The sequence below is a fragment of the Lepeophtheirus salmonis genome, chromosome 6 (assembly GCF_016086655.4).
Source record: "Lepeophtheirus salmonis chromosome 6, UVic_Lsal_1.4, whole genome shotgun sequence".
Classification (NCBI taxonomy): Eukaryota; Metazoa; Arthropoda; class Copepoda; order Siphonostomatoida; family Caligidae; genus Lepeophtheirus; species Lepeophtheirus salmonis.
The window spans coordinates 2211772-2237636 of NC_052136.2; the positions used below are offsets into that span (position 1 = coordinate 2211772).

Genomic DNA, 25865 nt, shown 5'->3' on the forward strand with positions numbered 1-25865 from the left:
ACAACACTGCTATTGTTATACATACACACACTTGCAATATTTCATTAATATTTATTATTTTTTATATCAAAAATATGCATCTGGCATACATAAAGGAGCACTATATACAGCTCACTCTGTATACACGCTCGATGCTACATGCATACAATATTTCATTAATAGGACTAGATTGTTATTTCTTAGATCGGTATACGTGTATGATATACACGATGGATCACCATATACAGTGCACCCGCTGACTTGTTGTCATGTATATACAGCCAGATATAAAGATAAATTTTGCTTTATTAATATAGATTCAGTATTTTTTTTGTTTGTGTAATTATTATTATTTTTTGAGTCTAGAGTTAACCTGTAGATGTATTTTAGAAGAAATAGTATAAATATGCCTGAAATATTTAATAATTATATCTTAGTTCCAAAATATTTATATGAGTTACATCAGGGAGCACGTTCGATGCATTGTGGACACATTTGCAATATTTCATTAATACGACAATACTATTATTTCTTTGATCAAAATGTTTTTATGATATACATACATCACGGAACAATATATACAGTGCATCCGGTCATTTGTTGTCATACATTCATAGAGACACCCCCTGGTTTATTACTAAAGATGTTCCTTCAAGATGGGATTGCCTTCAATTATGATACATGAGTGAAAAATGATAATCATAATTATCTTAATATTACATCATAAGTATCCTTTAGGTACATCCTTGATATGCTTTGGGTACACATTTGAAGAAGCTTAGTAATTGCTTTTAAGTATCTAACGGATCCCTTAAACAGTTGAATGTTTTATTTAATATGTAGTATAGTTGCATATGTAATGTATATTTTTTGCTTGGTTAATTATAAATAATTAATAATTAACAAGGATCAATGGAATAACTCCTTATCTTTTAGCGTAACATCTAAGCAGATATTCAAGTTATCTTCAATTATTATCATTATTAAGTTAAATATATTTATTTTTATATATGCTCTTTTGTAATAATGCTCATTAAGGTCTTGTTGTTATGAAACCTGTGCTGTTTTATTATGAGGTTTTTCAATTTATAACTAACATATAAAATAAAAATAAACCATATAAATATCTTAATAATTCAGCCAGCCCTCGAGATATAAAGATTTACTCGATTTTAAAGTGAAAAATTGATACAAATTTATCGTTTCTTTACACCAAAACTTAATATTATAATACTGATTCTATGAATTATATTATTTATGTTGAACCTATATTTTCATTCTGATACAACTAAAAATCAACACTTTACTTTATAGTGTTTTAAACAAACTGTTTTTTATATGTTGCGTTAATTTTTGTTCAATTTAGGCCTTTTTCTGCATAAATATACTAGTTTGAGTTATTAACAAAAACTGTTACTAAAAGCTGTACGGAAATATGGAATCATCAATCTTACCAACAGTTGTTTAAATTTTGAAATATTTTCATTATATAAAACATGCTTTTATTATACTATATTAAAACACCAGGCAAGGGAAATTTAGATATGAAACAAGCTGGATTCGTTATCAATGAATTCAAATTGTTTTGGAAAAGGTGCAACGGACCGGCAGTTACAAAGATTATACTACGATTAAAATCATCAAGTATTACAAGGAAAGACAAGCTTTAAATAAACACAAAGTAATGAAATCAGTAGTTTATTTGCAAAATGTAGAGAAATTTTTGGAAAATAGGGATATGCTTTTTGATATCTCTAATCCCAAAACAGAAGAAATACTGCGTGCAACGCTAGAGATAGATGAAGTTCATCCAGTTATATGTAGAGTTTTTAAAAATGCTCAGAGCAGAGAAAAAAGGTATATCTGGGAGGAAAGGATATGGCCTTTCTGATCAAATATCTTGCCCAAAAATGTTAGCGCATCTCTGGAAATAAGCAAAGTCAGTAAGGGAGGAGAAATTTCGAATAGAATGACAACTATGCTTATTGCAGCAACAATTGAAGTTGGTAGGGGGAAAAATTGAGGATTTTGTTCTTTCAAAGTCAGCAACAGCCCAAGGACGCGAGGAAAGACGCACAAAATATATCCAAAAAAGTGAAAGACTCTTTCAGAGAAGTAACATCCAAGTATCCATGGCGATTAACAACTTACTGGGATTCAAAAATGATATTAAATGTAGATAAATTGGCTGTAGTTGCAGCTGCAGCCTCTTTTGATGATGGTATGTCAACTTTATGGAAGTAAAGCAGTTCATACTGTGAATATTGGTCGGATTCACAAGTGATGTTTATGGGCCTTAATGGTTTAAAGCACCGTCATCTACTCAATCTCCACTTACTGACTTAAAATTTTTACAAGGAGTCATTAAACTATAAAAAATGGAGTAGGAAGTACTTTTGCTGCAGTAGATGCATTTCTAAGACACAAATGGTACTTTACAGAAGAGCTGGTTCTTTTAGCTTTATTCAGCATACAACTTTTAGTAGTTACACATAATGTACTTTAAAGTTGATAAAAATAACTACAACTAGTATATTTTTGTAGAAAAACGCCTCAATTAAACCAAAATTGACCTAAAATATATTCTAAAACACTATAAAGTAAAATTTTAACTTTTGGTTGTATCAGAATGAAAATATATTTCAAATAAGATAATAAAATTAATAAAATTCGTCATATTCACTGAAATATAAAGTTTTCATGTGCTGAAACCATACAATTTGTAGCAAAGTTTCACTTCAAAATTGAGTAAATCTTTAAGCCTCCAGGTCTGACTGAATTTTTAAGATGACTTTTGTTATGTTAGTTATATATTGAAAACCCGTATAGTAAAACAACCCTCAGGTTTCATGATATCACAACATTTTTTTTTAGTTTTGGGACACCAGAATGCTCATACACATAACTTCATGCCGTTATGTGGCCTGTCAACACAAAAGCAAGCTAGAATAATATTTCTTAAAATTAAGCTGGATTTAGTACAATTGTATTCTTTGACGAATATTTATAGCCTATTTTATCCAGAAAGATAATTCTGATTGATTTTACTTAAAGTAGCAAAAATTATATTTAAAGGACCATATCCGGAACAATCAAATGATCATAAACCAAATAAAGATTCTAAACTATAGTTCATACCCTTGGTATCCCAATTAATCCCAGAAATTTGAATACAAAGTTTAATATTGATCAACATATGGCTATAAGTTTTTGTATTCTTAGATTCGTCAATTTCAATCTACAAATGAATTTAATTATTCTCTTGGAGGCATCCCAAATTGCGTAGCTTAAAGTATCAAAAAATCATCGCCAAATTCAATATCAGGGCCAAATATAGTCGCATAAATTAAAGGAAGTTTCTAAACTCAAGTATACTTAATATCATGAAAGTGTTAGAAATTGATATATTTTAGTTCTTTGAAAAGTCATATGTGGTTCAAATAAACCTTTTCATAAATCAATTGAAGGCTCTTAGTGTATTTAACATTTTTGGATATCTCAAACTAACCCAGAATTTGTATTCAAATTCTATAATTGACTCAAATATACCAATAAAATATTGGGCAGTTTCAATATGAATGTAAGAGTAATGAAGTAAAATAATAAATTGGCTATACTTTTGATGTATCAAGTGAGACGAGGGAATCGAGAGCTGACAAAAAATACAAAGGGTAATTTTGTCTTAGCAAGGTAACTCCGGGCCTTACACCGGGTTCGACAACTACGCTAGCCCTTGATTACTAAAAAAAACACAGTGTGGCTTGTGAAGAGATTCTGGGTCTAGTCCTATTTTATTCGGTACAGTTCAGTCTTAGGACCAGTCCTATGGTCATTGAGGTCGGTCCTTGTAATTCATCTTTAGAACTTTTGGCCCTATGAATTTTTCCTAAAAAATGTCGATGGTTTATTAAACCAAATAAAATATATGCATAAAGATTAATATACAGTATAATACTAACATATTATAATGATACTTACTTATATAATCTATTCTATTATCTAACAGAAGAATCTAAAAAGAAGGGGGGGGGGACATCCATGACGTCATGAAGGATCAATTTAACCTTCTTTAAGGACCGTCAAACAGGAATTGGGTGGATAGGACAAGACTGGACTGGATCACAGTCCTCAGTCCTAAATAAGGACCTGTATCTAGTTGGTTTGGCTACGTAGGATGCCCCTAAAATACCGCATATATATACAATTCTTTGTTCAAATCATAAGTATTGCCTTGTGTTAACAATCTCATACGTCTAATAGACATTGCAAAGCAATATTATAAAAATGGTCCAATATCTTGTGGTATTCCGAAATAGTATATTTTTCATAACAAGGAAAGTTTTTTTTTTTGGGGGGTGATTGGTTTTTATAACTTTTTTAAAATTACTTTATTTTTTGGAAAAAAAAATGAAAAATTAATTTGTTTGGAAAAAAATTATAAAATAAACTATTAAATATTTCGGTTAAAAATTTCAAAAATCCGTGGCTATTTCCAAAAAATTCAATTTTTTGGATTTTTTTTTAAAAATCCGTAGCTTTTCTCAAAAAAAAAAAAGTGTGGAAAAAAATTTATCAAATAAAATTTTTTGAAGAAATATTTCAGAATTCATTGCTATTCACAGACAATTAAATTTTTTCGAAAAAAATTTGAAAAATGTAATTCAATTTTAAATATTAAATTTTCTATCAGGAATAAAAATTCTTTCATTTGGGAGGGGACAGCCCTTCCAGCCCTTCTCCTGCACATTGTATACTTGGCCAGTTGCTAATTGTAAGGACCATCCAACCCTTGCTCATTACCTATATTGTATAAGACAATTTTTCCATCCAAAAGAAACAAGAAAAAGGCCCCAAAATCATTTTGTACCTTTAAGACAAATTGTTCTAACACTGAGATTATTATTCAATGATATTGATTTGGATGACCTGACAAGAAGAGTTGAAAAAATGAATATAAATTGTACTAATATTTTTATACTTTTTACATAAACGACTCGTCCTTTGCCTATTATTTCATTTTTGTTGAAGAGTTATATTTTCATTCGGAATATACAGTGTACAAGTAGTTTTTTGTTTTGGTCGTATCTCAGAGATTGATTAGTATATACCACAAGAATGTCTTGTCAGATGCTACGAGGTGCTAGTATCGCGGCAAAACCTCATGTGATTTGAAACGATGATTATTACTGAAACCATTATGAAATGTAAAAATCCCAGCTCAAAGCTAAGTTTATATCATCTGTCCAAAAAAAAATTAACAATTGTATCTTCTCGGCTATCTGTTTATTCGTTAGGATGTCACAAAAAGTAGAAGTAAAGGAATCAATATCTTGGACGTCCATATCTTTATTGGGAAAGAAAAAAGGACCAAAATCAGTTGGTACCTGTTAGCCAATTATTCCCAAATATGGAATTATTATTCAAAAGTTGTTAAATATTGTTCACATCTTAACAATAGATCATTCTAATCAGGGGCGTACAAAGGGGCTGTACCTCCCCCCAATTAAGGAATTATTGTTTTTACAAGATAAATTTTACGTCTTTTGGGGAAATTATGCAACAGAGCAAAAAAAAAAAAAAAAATTCAAAAATTTAATATGTAATTTTTGAAATTATTTTCTAAAAAATATAATATTTGAAATGTAATTTTTGAAATTTTTTTCAATAATATATAATACTTGAAGTTTAAAAAAAAAAATATATAGAATTTTAAACTTTTTTGCAAAAGTTTCATTTTTTGTTAATAGCCATGTGTTATTGATTTTTTTTCCGAAAAGTTTAATATTGGAATTTATTTTTCAAAATTTTTATTCCTTAGTGAGTCGCAGTGGATTTTTGAATTTTTTTCTTCAAAAATTTAATATTTAATTTTTCAATTTTTTTTTCCAAAAAATATAATATTTGAAATTTAGTCTTTCAAATTTTTTTCCAAAAAAAAAAATTTTGTATCTCTAATTTTTTTTGAAGCATTTAAAAAAAGAAAAATCAAAAAACTAAGCCAATCCCCAAAATTTAAAAAAAATCCTGTCTACGCCTCTGTTAATTGTACCCATTCACGTTCAGGATACTGATTAGAAAAACAGAAGCAATTATGAACAGCTGATGACAAAATACAGAGTATATTTTTGTCTTAGTGAGACATTGCCGGTGATTATATGATCTAAAACAAAAAAATAAGGAATCTTTTTTCAAAATTGTTTTTATGTTTTCTACACCACATATTAATTTATGAAGCTACTTATAAATTATCTATTCAAATAAAGACTATTTATGGGTCAATGAAGGTTGTTGATCAACAGGTTCACTCAAAAATAATCATGTATGATGATGAAGATTATCGAAACGGTTGCATTTATATACATATTTTTTTTGTAAGAAAAATAGTTTAATTGAAGAGGATTCATATTAGTTAATTATTTATAAGTACATTTATGCCCATAATGGGGTTGAAAAGTAGTCTAAGATCATCTCTCCTGAACATACGTGTGTATATTAAATAATGTACATATATTTACGTTAAAAGGATTTCAAAAAAACAAACGGTTGTTTTATGTTGAGGAGTGCGATGGCGTTAATCATCTTCCGAGAGTCCGTTATTCCATTTTTTACTCTTATGAAGCAACCACCCTCATGATCTTCAACAGTACTCTAGGCCAGCTTTTATTTTTTTGCCGACATTGCCGAGTGTTTTTCGAAACAAATAAAATAGCTAATCCATGGTACGGATTGATTAGTTGTACGGGATCTCCCGACATTAGAGTATCAAAAAAAGTCATAATAACATTATTAGAATGAAGGTATAGTTCAAATAAAGTGTTTAAAAAATAGTATTGTATTTAGTACAACATTTTATGATACGAGTATTTTTTTACATCATCAGGTCTTCCTATTCGTAATCTCTTCGGCATTGATTGCTTGTGCGACAGCACAATTCAGGCCTTCTGGGAATGGAAGATTTAATAATAATAATCAATTCGGAAGTGGTCAACAATTTGTCCAAGGTAATCAAGGAAACCGATTTGCCAGTCAAGGAAGAGCAATCAATAACAACAATTTCCGACCCGCTCAACAACAGCCCTTCAGAGCAACTCCTTCCAACGCTCGGGATACTCTAGGAAATGAGGTATATCCTGGATGTAATGGAACTGTTTGCTTGCCAGAGGCCAATCTCTGCTCTACCAGGAAAGAAAGGGGTAATGTGTACTAATTAATTACTTAAAAATGAAGCAGATATATTTATTTATAAAAATGACCCTTCTAGTCGGTCATTACTCATTCAATGGCAAGAGTTATTGGGCCTCATGGGTTAGTAATGAGCCTGCTCTTCGTAATGCTCGTTGGAATTGGTTTACTGGACGTAATTACTGCCGTAAAATGTGCATGGATATGATTTCCCTTGAGTCTCAAGCCGAGCAAAATTTTGCTGCTGATCTTATGAGAGCATCTGGAATCAAGGATATTCCAACTTCTGGACGATTGTGCGACGCTGAAGTTGAGGGATGTGACAAGCAACCAAGATTCCAACCTCTTAAAATTAATGGTTGGTTTTGGTCCGCCACTCTTCAAATGATGCCTCCTACCAATTCTCCCTCTAACGGTAGAGTTGTAAGTAGACTATATATAATTTGATTCTGGCAAACACTTCATTTTTCCTTTTCATTTATAGTTCAACAACTGGAGTCCAACTGGACCAGCCGGCCAACCCCAACCCGATGGTGAGCTTAAATCCGATGGATTTGGTAAGGAAGCTTGCATGGCCTTACTTGATAATAAGTATGGGGATGGTGTAAGATGGCACGATGAACCCTGTAACAACCGTAGAGTTGTTTTATGTGAGGACTTGCCACTTCCAAACATTAACTTTGTGAGGAATCAAAATCCTGGCGTCAAAATCCCTTAAATTCACTCTTCTATCGATCAAATAAGTCTGATATATTAGAGTCGTATATTGGTAATCGTTTGATTAGTCTCGAATTACTACCAGATGCGAATATTTCTATAAACTTATTCATAAATCTACTATTTTGTCTGTTAAAAAATTTATATTTATTTGTGAAAATAAAAAATAATATTATTTATAAAAAAAAGTGTTATATTCCCAACGGTAACAAAGTAGTTGAATGTCCCGTTTTCGAGCACATGATTCTCCATTCCCCCTGTAGAAAAGCCTTTTCTCCTGGGCACCCTGTGGGTGGGGGCCTTGATACTCCCTAAATGCTTATGACCCCCAAAAAAAAAAAAATATATATATATGTATCAAAATCTTATATATTTATAATTTTTTTTTTTTTGGGGTTTCACATATGGAAGCCAACATGGTCTAACAAATCAGGCTGAAATTAAGCAAGTGAACGTATAAAAACAAAACGTGTTGTTATTATATTTTCTAGACCTCAGAGGTGTTTAAGAGCTTGTTTTTGACCGAAAAAAACTCTTTTTCCTTCCATCTTTCTCTATCTCTCTCTTTCTCTCTTCTCCTCTCCTCTTGTGTCTTTCTACATCCCATCTCTTTTCTTCCACCTTCATTCTTAGTTTTTATTCCCCTCCATTCAATCCTGCAACACATGCTCCCTTTTCTAATATATTTTAAAATAAATATTTTTATATAAGTAATTATTTAATAGTTTTGATATTTTTGGGGTTAAGCCCCCCCCCATGATGAAAGCTAGAAACGACCCTCCTGGAGGCCATCAAAACAATGACTTTAGTAAGCTTTTGATTCCTTTTAAGTCATTTAGTCTTTTAGGTCATATCACTCCTTCAAAAATTGTACATTTATTATTTGAATTATGAGTCAAAAATATTGTGCACCATAACCATAATAGTTTTAAAAGTAGAACAATATGTGTTCCATGATTAGCGCTTTCTCTGTTCTTCTTCTTAATTGAAGAGCTATCACACTATAACTGGAGAATTAAATTTTGCAAAATTACTTCTGTTAATCTTTGATAAATCTAGGAAACTGCAAATCATTGATTAGTACATGTTAAACCCCCTTAATGATTGAAAAAGGTACATATTATTTTTTTCTTGATAAATAAAATACTTAAAAAATCCAAATTTTACAAATTGTTGAGAGTTGACATTTTTGTAAGGAAATACTAAGCATAGAAATAAGACAAAGAAAAACTGTTGTTGCGTGTGACTGTTTTGTTAATTACTTGATAGGTCGTCATTGTGTTAACTTCTCCTTCTGAAGTAAGCATTCTCGTCTATTTCTGTTGTAAATTGTTTTAAAAATGCATAGTCAATTAAATGAATTTGAATATAGTTATACTGTTTTTCCTGATCTAAGCTATTTCAAATGTAGAAGGTTCTATCTCACTCAATAGCCCAAATCATAATAGGCAAAGTAAAAAGTTATGAGCGTTCTTTTGCTATATTTTGACGATAAAATGGACATAGTTAGAATTATCCGATTTAGATGGTTCCTAACGGTATTCTGGCTCATCTTCAGTTCCTAGATAATGGGAATAAGTCCTCACATATCCGTTTAACTCAACGATTTCCATTATTTTATCGACATTTTCCACGCCCATATAACTAGAACGGAATCCTTGGAACCATCGATTTGTTGTTGCATTCGATACTTCCCTGGGTTCATAAACAGCAACCATTCGCCTTATCCCTTGGTCGTAGTCATATTAAACTTTTCTTTTTTGTACTCTATTTCGTAACCCTGTAACACAAAACTGGTTTTACCAAAAACAAAATTGTAAATATTTTTTTAAGTGTACACTGAACACTTAAGTATAATTTAAGTTTTTATTGATGTAATGTATTTATCGTGAGATCTAGCTCACCAAAGACATTTAGCAAAAAACGTTCAGAACTTTTTACATAGCCTACTATAACGTGCAGCTGATATGAACAAAGTCTTAATTCAGGTGTACCGTATGTCTCCCTCCCGACTTCTCCTCTTAAAAATGACCAATTTTTTGAAATCAAAATGACTTGTACCATGCTCAAAATGACCTAAAAGTAGTTAATCTTTCTCATTTTAGCTTTTTGATTGAGTTCGGCAAAAAATGTATTTGTACAAGGGGGAAGGGGGGATATTCTCACACAAAAAGGGGTAATCTAATAAGTAGTTTCAAAACTGTTTTTTCAAGGCTAAACATTTAATAGATAGGAATAGAAAAGCCTTCCTGAAAATTGATTATTAGTATTTGGAAGAATGGTATACAAAAACTAAGCCTATTAAAGTATGCTGATTTCATTGTTATAAATATGTATTTTTCAACTCTAGGGGAGACCGTTGATAGTTTCAATATAGATTTTTTTTTTTTCAGAACATCAAAAAAGCTAAAGCCATGAAATTTATAGTACAAATGCACCAGGTGGCATTTTAAGAATGCAAACTTAGTAATTTAATAATTAATTAAGGTTGAGTGATCGAAATTAATTCATATTTCGATATATCAAAGTGTAAACTATTAGATACAAAACAAAACACACCTCCTTAAGTAAAAGTTGAGAAAATAACATTTGTACGTGATCTACGAATTTCCATTCGCGCACTCCTTGCGACTCCAGGACCACGCTGTCAGCAAGTCCGAAACGTGGGAAAGGAAGAATGCCTCAGTCAAAAAGGCAAAACTGGACCTGGATGAGTAAATGAGAACAGCTCTAGCCAATTTTCTCTAGTCAATGAGGGGCCATGCAAGAAATGTTGGAGTTTCACACTCGACTGTCAGGAAAGCTATCAAAAACGTAGATGAAACGAGCCTTGTGAGGGTTGAGAGGCCATTTTTCACATCATCAATGGAATAAACCCATCATCTTTTTTGTTGCAAACTCTTTTGAGTTTTTTTTAACCTTTTTTGAAAATTTGGGTCACCCTAGAGCCCTGACGCAAACCTCCTTGACTACACTTTTTGGTTGTATGTTGAGGGGAAGTCCAGCAGTGTATGTCATTCAAACATTGAGGCCTTCAAAGCCACTGTCAGGTAGCACTGGAACGCCGTGACATATGACTACATCCGTAGCCAGACCTTCCGACGTCGCTTGGAAGCCATCGTTGCCGCTAAAAGGAGCTACATTAATGATTAAGAGAGCTATTACACAGATCTATTGATAGTATTCTTTTTATTGAATCTATTGTTAATTAATAAATAATATCTTGTTGAAGTATAAAATTTTTAAGTGTTGATATAGATTTGAATGGACCACTCGCTATAATAACATAGGTTGCTACTAATATTTCTGGACTCAAAGAAACTATGCGTTGTAGGCTCTGCTACTAGTATACCATGCAACAACAAAATATTATCATAATCTATATTCCCCGCAACCTAACCAGTTTAATATATAATTTCTAAATAGATATTAACGACTGAATTGGCCTAAAATCAATCAAAATCAACTTTTTTTAAAGACAATTTTTTAACAATTGAAATATGAGATCTATTCCATAACTTCAGCTAGGATATTAAGCATTTGAAGACAAAAATGAAATAATATTACCTTTTAGACATGGTCCTTCATTTTACTAGATTTTTTTGTGGTTTTATACATTTTTAATTAAGAAAAAGTTTGTTTCAATTTGCTGTTTTCTTTAATTTTCTTCTATATAGGCCCTTCATGTTGAGATATAGCACTGAATCGTAGTTATACAATAAAAACTTAGGTTACTATTTTTTACCTGTTTGAGGGGATTAGCAGCTGTTACTCGCGACGTGAATAGCTGTGGTACTGTAGATTGATGACATGTGGGAAAGTTGAACGGGACGCTAGGTCGATACTGACAGCTATCACTGCCATCAGTTGGGCGTGATTCTAAACAATTTTTTTGTTTATTTTCCTCAACAATGTAGGACTTTGGACATTTTGTGCTTCTTCTGAGAACAAACCTTCCCAGAAATCATCGTCTCTGTTTCCATGCCATCCTCTTAGACACATTTTTCCAATTTTTGGACGAATCGAGTTGTGCACTCGACTGCTTTAGCTAAAAATGTGCAGAATATTTTTGTTCCTAATTAAAAGGATCCGATCGTCATGAAGGACCATAATGAGCAACTGACGTAGTAGAGTGACTTTTATACTGGACTTACTCCACTAGTATGTGTTTGTATTAAAAACGGTTTATAAGGTAATGGGATGAGTCTAGAAAAAATTACACCCGTTTATAAGAATTACCCTTTACATACTATATTAGAACACTCTTCCTGAGTTTTTAAATTTCCCTGCCATCTTCATTTTTAAACACTTTAGATACATCAACGTAAACATGTTGACGTTTAATGAAGAAAAAATAATCAAATATCTAGTTCTTTACGAAACTTAGGTGGTAACATGCATCCTGAACTTTGTCATTCTTAATTGTAAAGCCCTCATCACCTTCCGACTAACTACAAATCAGTCTAATTGGGAAGCTAAGTTGAGAAGCATGATCTTGGTAGCTTTATCTCTCTCGTGATGATAATTTCTACATCAGGATGTGAGTAATGAGGTTTTGTAGGAGAGAGAAACCCGTGCCTCCCATCCAATTCACATAATCAAAGGAATATTAAAAAAAAAATGTTTTACAAAATTTTAACAATTATTTCTTTATTTTGTTTACTATTTTTTTCTAAAGATTAAGCAAGGGAAGTATTTTTTAAAGCCGAAAGTTAGTTCACCAAAATCATGTAGGGAATCATCCTATACTTTAATAGCTGAAAAGTTCCATAAAGAATAATATAATTGGTTGTAAAATACAATGAGGAACATACAAGCATTTAAAGGGCTCTCTATGTTCTTGGCATATCTAATTATTACAACTACAGTTTGAACACTTTGGTAAACTAAAAAGGCGTCAACTTCTTTATCATATCATCCCTCTATGTTTTTGATCTCTATGGTTGATACAAATTACAAATCATATGATTAATTTTAGTGGCGCCATCTATGTGTCAGCCTACGAACATTTCAGACGTCCTAATATATATATATATATATGATACTAGTTAGACAAAACGAAGAACAGACAAAATGTCGAGCATACAAAGCGTAGAACGGACAAGATGTCGAACATACAAAGCGTAGAAATTACAATTTTTATGATCCATGGATATAGGTTATTTATTCTTACTTGTTTGATCAAGACCCCAAAATGACCGCCATCAAAAATCCTCACGTCACATGAAAACACTCTATAAGAAAAAGAGTCCCTGTAAAATATGCCAAATTTATTTCCCATACTCGACGCACAATTATTCACTATCGGCCAAGCAAAAAGTTTAAAAAGAAGAGTGATTATAGTATAGACTGATGCCTTTACAACGCCGCATCGTATGATCCGATGTCACCAATAATGAACAAGATATACCTATTTAAATACAAGGGTAGGAAATACACAATTACTTTTCCTCAAAACATTAGTAAGTGCCGCTCAAAGATTCTTGAGCGTAAGCCCGCTGATTGTTTTGAATAAAAAGCGAGAGCAGGAGGCGTTCATCATTTTAGAAGAGCGAAAAAAACGCTCCATTTTCCCTGATTTAAATAAATTGGTATTACTTTTTTAGTTTTCTGCATCTTATGAGATAACATCGAAAAATTTGTAAGTTATAGAATAATTTTAAGGATTACAAGGAAAGACTGTTAAAGTTATGTCTCAAGAAAAGCTAGAATATTTAACATGACCCTATTGAAAGGGGAAAAAAATTGATTTGGATTTTTTTTGTAACATACATCCATAAAGAGTTTCAAGTTTTAATACGAGCAAATTAATGAGCACCACTCATTTTTCATTGAGTGGGAGTGTGCTTATTGATTTACAAAATGAGAGGGAGCGCACTCACAAAATTAGTAACTGAGCGGGAGCGAGCTTAGGATTTCTTGAGCGGGCTAACGCTCTGCTTTCCCCTATCTTGAATATAGTTTTGATAAACAGTAAGGAATCATTTTATTTATTGGTCCCATTTTGTCATGCAATAGTTCACTATTTTTCTAAATATTATTCAAAAAAAAGTGTTCACTGTTATCATAATTTGCCATTCCTCCAACATTGCTAACATCAACAGTCCTGACAGGAAATGAAAATGTGTTATAAGTCTTTTTATTTGTCTATCTCATTTTGATATCCATATAAACAATGGTTCACCATTTTCCAATATATTAATGAAAGAAGGGTATTAATTCTTACAAAACTTGTTTGTTTAAGCCTCCAAAATGACCAACATCAACAATACTCACGTCACTTGAAAACATTCTATAAAGAATGTCCACATGGCAACTTTTTTTTTAAACAATGCTACTTATCCTCTTGATTTCAAAATTCTTTGCGTTTTAAATTAATCTACTTTATCCTAGTCGGAGGATGTATCAATTAATTATCTTATTAAATAGATAAGGTCATCAAATTTGATTAATAAAATTTGGACCAATAATAACTAAACTTTTAGAGATTAATTCATTGTCAAAGATCTTAATCTTAATTTTCCGTATATTAGATTATTTTGATGACGGTAAATTTCCCTTAAAAATGTTCACAGAAATACGCATGAATGACATTGTCATATTCTTTCACCCCAAAAACATTTTTCTAAAGATATCACTTTAGCTCAAATAGATCATTGCCCCCATGCTTAAAAGGTTAACTGCATGAAACGTAATCTTGTTGGATAAATAAACTCTTCTAAATCCGAATTATCTGGGCTTCCTCGGATCTCTAATTATGTATGTCTCTTTCTGGTTTTTATCCATCTTGGACATTTATGGACCCAATAAAATCTAGGCATTTCTCGAATTTTCAACTGATTTCATTTCAATTTCATATTCATCCGATCTATCTTGCACCATGTGGATTTAAAAGTTGAGGACTTGAGAAATCCATGTATTAGATCAATACCTTGAAACGGTACAAATGGTAATTATGACCTAAAAATTTCCTTTTTTTTTGGTTCTAAGACACTTTGCTAAATAAAAACTTTGTCAAAAATAATATGAACATATTTTATGATGATTCATGCTGCAATGTTAAGTAATTATATACTAGACTACTCTAATGACAAACACATTTTGATAAGTATAGAGTCAGAGACAACCTGAGGCTATAGGAAAGTGGATCAGGACTTGACAAAGTACTTAGGAGTTCCAAAAAATTTGATCCAAACGATCGATTCAATCTCATGGTCCATTGAGTTTCAATCATTGATTGATTGACTTTCCTCTTCCAAGGTTAATAGAAATACAAGGTTAGACCATCAATTAATCGGGCTTGCTAGAATTTTCAATTGGATCTATCGTACCCACTGCTGGGCACGATAGTAAGATTTTGACGAAAAACGCAACCACTCATGGTCTATGACGTCACTATTGCTAGAATTTTCAATTTAATTTATTGTACCGATTGGTGGGCAAGAAAAAAAGATTATGAGAAAACATGCATCCACTAATACACTATGACGTCACTAATAAAAGCGTTGTGGAAATCAAACATCAGTCGTACACGCGTTATGGTATAACCTTGCTCTCTCCTTTTTTTTTTTTTTTGTATATCTAATTTATTGGGTGGTTGTCATGATTTTTGTTACAAAGGTTTTAATAGCAGTTCGGGCCAACTGTTAAAGTATCCTCAAGAATGAAAAAAGAATAACACGATTATGAAAAAAAAATATGATACGACAACTATATGAGTACGTTAGTCTCTCGAGTGCTAACTCACTCAAATAATTAAACCAATATACCCCGTATGCTAAATACAAAACCCCTGTGAGAGTAGTGTACATTATATACATCGAGGATCACTATTTACGTGCATCCTATTTATATAAATTGATCAGAACTTGACAAAGTACTTAGGAGTTCGCAAAAGTTTGATCCAATGTATATCAAGGTGTACTGCATATGTGTAGTTACAAGCAATATGAGCCTCGAAACTCCGCCAAACAGATTGGCAAGTCTTGACAATAATGGCAGGGTACATGGCGTACCACGCTGTCATGATGGTAGCTCGTCGCAGAAGACATTCTTAACCAAGAAGCTACAAACTACAAAGGGGCTTGAGGTAAGGGGTATTTCGTAGCCACATGGAAGTAAACCAGAAATCAGCCATATTGTTGCTCCAGAAGTTTTGATTCTTCGTGGATGCAACGGTCTCTGCGGCCTTTTTTTGGCACTGGCACCATCGCAGAGGAGATCGCACACGTGTTGTATTTTTGACTGTTGCTCCGATTTTTTAACACTTAGAGACATGAGATAAAAAGAAAAACTTGTTTATTTTTGTTTTAGTTGTCGTTGTGTAGCATGATGAAACCTCGTAATTAAAAATAACAGTGCTCAAGGCATAATTCAATGTTTTTGCAAGTTTTCATCTCCTGCACTCAGTAGACCGATAAGAACCGCCAGTCAACTATTGGTACAATCTAGATAGAATACTTGTATTAATCCATCATGAAACCTAAAAATTGAGGTCCGATTGCTCCATTTTGTACGGTTAAAAACTAAAAATATACCTTATACCAAAACTGGGGCTTAACAATGTCCTAATCTGTTCTTTTTTAATCAATAATGCGTTTGATTAATCAATCACATCAGCTAGTCATTTATTCATGTATTATTAATATAATTAATCAATCATAAAAAAATGGTCAATTCACGTAAATAAGAAGTCAACAGAGTTGTAACAGAACTAAATCAACGATTGAGATTGATAATGATTACAAGTTATTACACTCTAAATAATAATGGACTTCCAATGACCAATCCTCAACAGTTATTATTCAACAATTATCTTTTAAATGTTACCTATTGGCTATTTTATTTCTACGTCATATTGAACATCCTTTATCAAAAAGAAGACCTCCAACCTTAAAGTATAAAATGTTTGATACAAACTCCGTTTTTGCTAATCTTTTTTTTATTTATTAAGGACTTGTAGGATAATGTTCAAGGAAACAGGTTTAATTAAATAGGTTGTCTAGTTGTAAGAGGCATTCATTTTATCATGTTACTTTACTTAGATACTTTGATGTTGATGAATGGGTAAAAGAGTGATAATTGTGCAAGTTTTTTATATATGGATTTTAAATGATAAAACTAATAACCCTCTCACTACATCAAGTTGAGTGACTTAGCTTCATTCCCCTCCAGATAATAGAAGAACATATAAAAAATATATTTGGAGAAGTGAAAATTTTTAAGCATGAAAGAATACAACTCTACAATTTGATTCTACAAGTTGCAACTGTGCTACAATATTTTTTACACGCGACATTGTACAATTGTTTTCTTTCATGCTTAAACAAGCACGCATTTCACTATATTACATTATATAAGTTATAAAAATAAATAAGCGGTTTAAAAGTTATAAGTAAAGATGGAAATAATATTATTCACTCTGGTATGTTAAAAACAAAAGAATCCGTGATAATATGAAAAATGTTTAATATGATCTAACGGGCCCTTCATTGGGGGGAAAATACAAGGACTCCACAAGGCTCCAACAAGGACTTTCAATTTTAAGTCTGCAAGAAATTGTCAGTACAACTTTTTATATTTTACGTACAAGTGATTACTTTACACCTAAAAGTTATATACTCTTTCTTTATGGTTAGAAAAATAAGGATAATAGCTTCGGCAAATAAAAACTTTAAAGGTTTTTATTTTAATACTGATATGCAGGACTGAACTGGACCGGAGTGAGACTGAAATGGACGGGACTGCAGTCTTCAGTCCTAAATAATGATTGATACAACACTAGCAGCAAGCTGCTTTTAGATAAAGTAAATAAATACAAAGCCCACTCCAAATCTAGGAATGGCAGCCATGTGGATCCTCAATCCTACTCCGAGTACAACAAGGACTTACACTTATAATCCATAAGCGTTACTCATTCATGACTAAGACATTTTTGGTTCCACTTTATAGCTTTATAAATTTGTAATTATGACGTCATTTTGCTTCCTTCTTTGTTTTTGTTTTTTACATACCGACAGATTTTCCACAAGTATAGCAGGGAGTCCTTTGGGGCGCTCACTTTTATGTCCTTACAAATATTTTCGTTTTCTTATTGGTTATAAGTTGAGCGAGGATATGAAAGAAAGAGCGAATGAGGAATAGTAGAACAAAGAGGCTGCCAACTGATATTATTATTTTACACAGACCGGGATATTGTCATTATTTACGTCACTAATCATTACATTACATATACCGTATACTGCATGTAGGCATTGAAGATAACTTGTTCAGGAACATGGAAAGGATTATATGTTGCAGTACTAATTAGATTATCATTTCCTCATAATCATTTGCTTCATTGGGCCGTTGCATGGAAATGCTCCTTATTGCTACTAAAGAAATATCTTCATTAATAGAATTTATAGTTGATGATGGATGATTTTACACTCCTTTATATGCGTTAAACTCGTGCTAATTGTAACTACTTGTACGTTTGTTACGAGAACATAATCCGATTTGTTATTGACTGGTTATTATCTCTTTACAATTCGTGATCTTTATTGAACCTTGTAAGCTTTCCTTTAAAAAGAAACATAAAAAAAGCTCAAAAAATATTGGTAGTTTAAAAAATATCTCAGTCATCCATTTTTATTTATCTATTATCATACTAATCCAATAACGAAGAACTTTGGAGTATTCATGAATAGAAAGACAACTTCAACCATGTAGATATTATTCAATGGATATTCTAACGTATAAACGAACTATAAGCTCACGTAATTCAAAATTATAGCTAAAATTCCGTCATAGAAATAATATGATGAAAAATACGCCAAGGGATCAAGAAAAAAATTGCATTCCTGTCGATTTGGAAGAGGAGTCGACGGAGACTCAAACGTATTAATTCATGTATCACATCATTGCCTTTATTGTATCTCGCAACCTTCCTCCAATAGAAGTAGATAAAAAACCAAAAATCAGTTGGTAGTTTATCAATTCTACCCAACTGAACATTAATCAGAAGGAAATAGAGGACATCAAAATATAGTTTACATTTTTGTGTTAGCGACGTGTTATTTATTAAAAAGACAAAGTATGAAAAAGCAATGACGTCCCAAGTAGGACACAGGAATCGACAGCTAAAACAAAATAAAGGATACCTTTATGTGTTAAGGGCAAAACACTGTGTCTTTACTGAATTTGTGAATCTTTGTCAAAACCGTGATCAAAATTAAAACATTTGGGTTTGTCTTTTTATTCTCAGAATACATTTTGCCGTTATAAATATTAATTACATTTTTATAACCTTTGTTGTATAATTAATTGCCAAATATATTAAATTTAAGTTGTTGTTTTTTTTTTGGGGGAGGGGTGGGGGAGCTTCTATTGCCTTAGGACCTTTGCATTGAGAATAATATGCTAACATTATGTATAAGATAATAAAAAAACATTTTGTTTAATTTTGCACTCTAAAAATACTTAGGATTTTCAACTGTAGTGATCCATACTCAAATTAGCTACCAGAGTATATACAAAACACGTGTTAAAAAGAGACAAAACGGAAAATAAGCCGGAAAATTTGGAAGAACGTTTAAGATAAGAGGAGCCTAGACAATATGTTCATATTCAATTCTACTCTCAGTCATCCATGGGCACAAGCGCAAGTAGAAAGTAAAATAAAACATTATTCAGATAATCAATCACAAAAAATATCCCACGCCCTCTCGGTCATATCTTTTATATCTATATTAAAATATACCCAGAAAAGACAGTGTTGCTGCTGATATTTTACTATGATCTTTTTAGTTGAATTTAGTATTTAATAGCCCGTGAAAACTTCTCTGAATCCGTTATGATTACAATTCAACATAACTTAACATTTTTTGAATAATATTGAATTGAGTTATTCAGTGGTTCCTAATATGTAATACACGCGCTCCCACGAGTAGTACGTCGAGAAACATGCTAAATACGTAAATCCTCTTTATTCAGTTTGATCATAACTGAAAATAACTTGAAGATTTTGATATTTTCTCAGGGAATATATACTCTAAAAAGTTTGAGAACCACTGTTGTAATCATATAAAAAATGGACGTTGGACTTAATTTCTTTTTATATAATAAAATAATTTTATGTAAAAACTATGAAAATAGCATTGTAATAATATGAAAGAACTCTGAAAAATACAGCACTTTTTGCTTTTGTCTCAATTACCCGAAACTGGTTTGACCTACACACGCTAAAATTTAACACAACATAATAAGGCTACTGTTTGAATATATTTAGAGTACCTTAGTACAGCTTTATTTCCACATAAGTATAATAAAAATCTTTATGCACAAGACTCAACTTAAAATTAAAAAAAAAAAAACTCAATCACTTGGTTCATTATACTAATTATATTGGTACACTCGAATAAATAATGTTGGGATGCCTCCAGTGATTACTTACAAAATAAACATGTTCTCTCATCCGATGTTTTACCGTAGTATAAACTACCCAAAGGTTAGTAAGTTGGTAACTACTCTGTACCTCATCCAAAATAATTAATAGCTTGTCATTCTATTAAGCCCTCTGATCCCCGACGGAGGCATTAAAGCCAACCCTATCTATGGTCTTCTTTATTTGATCTAAAAATTGATTTCGTTTTGATTTGCCCACTAAAAGCATTCTCAGCCTTTTGTTTCCCATCATTTTCATAGAAACTAAAAAAAAAGAAAATATCCCTAGGCCCAATTTCTCTTCTCTTAAAAACAACCCTCTTTAAAATTCTTTCTCTTTCCAAAATCTCATTTGCCGTAAATTCCTCATTTTTATTAAAAACCTCTCCCAAGAAGGATATCTTTTTTTAATAGTTGTATCCGATATATATGTCAATCTGTTATTCTCTAAAACTAATTCCTGTCATACCATTCTTTTTTATAGAACCCGTATTATACATCAAAGAAATTTACTCTCACGAGGGGCTTCATAGCCCTGGCTAGTAAAGCAAGTATGCTTGTTATTAAGCGTAAATAAATCTCTATAAATGAGCCAAAGTTTATTTATATTATACAACTCAGTGATTGCTAGTGTTGAGACATGGTCCAAGACCGAATTTTTCCCCCGGTTTGGTATTAAACGATTTTTTTCTGTACTCGTTTCTACCAAGATTTAGTCGTTTTCAGACATTGTACCGCTTTTTTTTTTGGTTTCAATCTATGGGCCGATGTTCTCCCATTTCCTAATTCACGAGTTATACAAATATTATTTATATAACACATTTAATTTCATATAACTTTAGTGTCTTCCTTTAGGAGCTTCAGTCCTAAGGACCTATCCTTAAGACCGTCTGTCCTTGGGATCCAATAGTTCAAATCCCTCGGGATGAATTGGTGGTGGTTTTTAGCAATCCCATAATACCCCTGGTCCAATCCAAGGACGGAGGGGTTTCAACCTTATTTCAAGAGGCCCTAAGCTATTTATTCCTCCCTCCCTCTGTACCAATCCTCTCGATCCGTTACTTAGAAGATTGGATTGAATTTTAAAAAATGAAAGGAAATTATATTGCCACACTTGAAGAAACTTCCTTGGCAGATGGAACAAACAAATATGTTTTGATATTTTTCATAAATAATGTTAAGCGAATTTATAATATGTTATTATTCATCCTGAAGTTTAAACAAAATACGGGCAATTTTCCTCCATGCCAATTTTCTCCAGGGCAAGTGGATTTATGAAATTAATTTCCAAAATTTATATTCGTGTAAGTAAATGTGATTTTGTGTCCAAAATATTAAATATTAGTTGTTTTTTTTAAATGTAATATTTGTAATTTAATATTTGTTTCCAAAAAAATTTAATTTTTAATTTTTTTTTCCCCCAAAAAAATCCAAAAAACAGTGATTTCCAATGTTACCAAACAAATACTTCAAAACGTGGCAACTTCTAGATTGAAAAATATAAAAAACTACTGATATCTTTTAGTCAAGCCAAGTCCTTCTAGGATATCCCTTTGTGTGATCACGTCCCTGGTATATATCTATGATGACATTATTTATCAAACATTGTTCTATGGGCAGGCTTTGGTGTCTGATTTGGGCACGTCCTTAAAATTTAGGACCGGTACACCCCTAGTTTCTTACAATGGTGGCACACCTTTCCTTCATATTTATACATGAATTAAATTGAGTGTTTTTTAATAATTAGTATCTCTATTGTTAGTAGACTCTAAAAATAATAATTCTGACAATATATGCTTTGAAGTACTTGGATAACTGTATCTATGCATAGATTATTATGTATCGGCTTGTTATTTCTTCCATCCATATTTTCTTTTATTTGAGGAGCAAGACTTAAAAAAAGGACTCCTTCTTTTTTAAGAATACATACATTTATTAAGAATATAAAAACAGACACATCGATATAAAACATAATATATGTATGAGTTCTGTTAGAATTACGAGGCGTTGCATGGAGAAAAATGAAACACTTTTCCACTATAATTTAAACAGCTTTGTTTATTTTTTTCAAAGATGTTAAAAATCTATAGATATTCACAAAAAGTAAAAAAATAATTGAAAAAAATATAAATTAAATTTGTTGGAAAAAAAAAATTGAAAAAATAATCTATCAAATTTTTTAGTAAACATCAAAATTCCTTAATTTTGTGGGATGACAGCCCCTCCAGCCTACCCTTGTGGACGCCCCTATCATTATGTAATATATTACTTTAATATAAAAGGTCTTAGCCCAATGAATATACTAGCTGAACTGGATTATACTATGGTTGGGTCTACTCCGTCACTTACAAAGATAAAATTTTGTCTAGATGAGTTTCAAAGAGGCTCTGTGACCTTCAATGGTCGATAAAATGAGGTGACGATTACATAAATTGTTACGAAAATTCGCAAAAAATCTCACTTGCACATAACTTACATTATATTTTCATTAGAGGTTATCCTGATATTTACCATAATTGACTACTTACCCGAGTCATGAAAAACTCTATAATCTCATTGCATAAGGCAAATATTTGGAATAACTTAAATTGAGTTGATTTTTTTTTAGAGGCTTATATACATTTATTCAGATCCACTAGAATACCTGATAATTATGTCCAGATTTTATTGATAGATGTGTAAAATTTCAAAATCATAAAAGTATATTTGGTTTTTTGCCTTTGTTTGTTTGTTATTTAGTTTGTCTGTTATACACCAGGATTACGCCAAAAGTTACAGTTCGATTTTGATCAAACTTGGTACAAAGATAATATATAGTCACAGTAAGAAGCAATTCAATTTGGAGAGGTCAACGTAGCAGACAACGTAAAAAAATGCATGATCGACCATGATTTTAAAACTAATTGAGATCCATAATTCAATTTGATTTTAGGCGGAGGTTTTGCACTATAATAAGTTTGTCATACTCTCTTTATACAGGTTGACCCCTAAATCTTAAAACAGCAACTTCAACATGATATTACTCTTAGACGGGTTTATATTTGAAGAGCTGTAATTGCTGAAAATGGTGGCTATTTAGACTGAACAGTCACTCATTTCGAAGGAAATTTTACCTTGATTACAATAATGTACAAAGATGTTCCTAGAAATAAGGTGTGACACAAAAAGATTGTCGATGGAGAAACTACCGTGTATTTCATAGAGAAAAAGGATTGACAATACAAAAGTCCACTGAATAATGTATCCCTTCTTGTTGATGACCTCTTTAATTCTGCCAGGTATTGCTGCAACCAGATTTTTCAAGATTTTGGGGTCCAGAGTTTGCCAGACAGCTTTGACTTGTTGTAGGAGCTTCTCCTTCATAATTTGCCCACAGATTTTCAAACGCATTCAAGTTTGATAGTACTTACTCTTGTTGCAGTCCACCACATGAAGTTCACTGATTCCCAGAGCCCCAAATGCATCTCACACAATTATCTTTACCGGATGCTTGAAAGCTGAGACAAGAGAGAGGCCCAGCCCCTGCCATTTTGGGTATTTTTGAGCTAGTTATGCGGAAGAAGCTCCCATCCAACCAAACCACATATTTCCAGTTCTCCACAAAATACCCCTTCTTGTCAACTCCAAAAGGTCAACAACCTCTTCTTCTTCATCTGCTCTTTGATCAAGGGTTTGGATGCCCTTTTGTAGGCCTTGGTGCCAAGAGAGGGTCCTTCAAGTATCTTCTCACTGTCTACCTAGAGATCTTGTATCCCTTTGATCTTCGTCGGGTAGACAATTTTCGAGTAGACTGACGTTTTTCCCCCAACACTTTTGAATATGGCCTGTTTTGCCCTTGGCGAGATGGAAGAAGGACGACCGGAGATTAGTTTGTCTTCGTGACTCTCACCATGCTCTTGAGTTGCTCAACATCTCTCAACAGACCTCAAACTGACGGCATGTTCCTCGGCAACCATCTTCTTGCAAATTACAACGAGTAATTTGACCACGGCAGCCACCTACATCTCGGATCGCAAATTTTTCCCAATTTGTCACTTGCACTCAGGAACAGTAAAATACAACTTACTTTAATTTTCCAAAATAAGTAAGGAAAATTATTCTATTATCATCATTTTGTCTTAGAAGGATCATACCAAGCAAAATGATGAAAATAGTGAAAAATCAGAAACGACCATTTTTATGTGTTACACCTTAAATATTTGTGTACTTTCTTGGAGTTTGAAGTGTTCCTAGGGCTTATGGGTCCGCCTGTATATAATTCATGATACAATAAAGTACAATAGCACTTATCATTTTACAAAAAATATCATTATTTTGGGGAGAAATATGTTTTTTTTACTTTGAAAAATGTTTTTCAAAATAAGTTTAGATCTTCTGTTTCGAACCAAAACTAATTTAAGAACCAATCCAATGGTTCAACCTATAATTAATTATTGCTTAGGTATGTGAGTTTATTTATAAATGTTCTAAGCTTTTGATCCCTGTAAAATATGGGGTTTAAAGTCGATAGGTAAACAAGCATTGACACACCCCCTAAAGTAAAGTAGCAGGTAAAGTCAATTCCGTTTGATCAAATGTACATTTTATTACTCGGTTAAACATTATTGACATTGTTACCCACCACGCCTCGTTATAGCATATCTATAAACTTATAAACGTTGTATGTAAAAAATAATACTCTAATGTTTAAAATGTACAACTCATTTTTGTGTATTCACTCACACAAAAAAATTATAAGGTATTTTGTTGTCAGCTTTCGATTACCTACTACTTTTCAAAAAAGTATTGTTCTGGACGTTGATTGGTTGAAATAGAATAAACTCTTGTTAAGCAGCAGATTGGTATAATAATTCCACAGTTAGGAAGAACAACCAACTGATTTTGAGCATTTTTGTGTGAAAGGTAACGTGATCAGGGGCTTCTGCAGGATTATATTGGATTGGGGTTGGGGGGGGGGTCAATTAATTTCCCTTTTTGATAATAGCTATACATTTTTGAAATGTTTTCCACAACTATTTAAATTTACCTACTTGTAAATTTTTAAAGTTTTGGCCAAAGGCTTTATTTTTGGAAGTTAAAAAAATCCAACAATGAATATTTTCTGGAAAAAATTCCAAAAAATTAAATTTTTTGATAAAATATTTAAATTTTTTAAAACAAAATTTAAACAATAGCTCATTCAACTCATACGAAATAATTTCCAGAACACAGATGAGAGTAGAAGAACAGAAAAATCGACAACTGATAAGCAGATAATTTTTTTTTTTTTAAATCTCATTTTAAAGGAGCCTCCATTATCTCTAAAGTTGAGCTTAATTAATAGATATTACTCTCTTGGGTGTAAATCAGGCTTGGATATTGAGTGAAAGATGAACCCCGCTCACGTTTTTGGTTCATTTTTAAAACCTTGAGCACTTGAACAGGGAAAAAATGATCGATTAACACAAAAAAAACTTTGAACGGCGTTCATTTGTTTTGTTCCTTAATTATTTTTCTTCAAATTAACATTTTCACCCAAGGTTAAAGTTAAAACCAAGTGGTTAAACGAATACTACGTGTTAAAT

The 25865-nt window shown here is 32.0% G+C and overlaps 1 protein-coding gene across 1 annotated transcript; it reads left to right on the top strand.

Moving 5' to 3' along the window:
• Positions 1-6636: 6636 nt before the first annotated feature.
• Positions 6637-8066, top strand: LOC121120269 (uncharacterized). Its single transcript, XM_040715118.2, has 4 exons — positions 6637-6776; positions 6860-7172; positions 7241-7584; positions 7646-8066. The coding sequence occupies exons 1-4, from the start codon at positions 6771-6773 to the stop codon at positions 7877-7879; spliced, it is 897 nt and encodes a 298-aa protein (XP_040571052.1). The 5' UTR covers positions 6637-6770; the 3' UTR covers positions 7880-8066.
• The last annotated feature ends 17799 nt before the right edge of the window (positions 8067-25865 follow it).

Coding starts and splice junctions, on each gene's coding strand:
- LOC121120269 (XM_040715118.2), top strand. Junction 7,173..7,240: donor CTCTACCAGGAAAGAAAGGG/GTAATGTGTACT, acceptor TGACCCTTCTAG/TCGGTCATTACTCATTCAAT. Junction 7,585..7,645: donor CTCCCTCTAACGGTAGAGTT/GTAAGTAGACTA, acceptor TTTCATTTATAG/TTCAACAACTGGAGTCCAAC.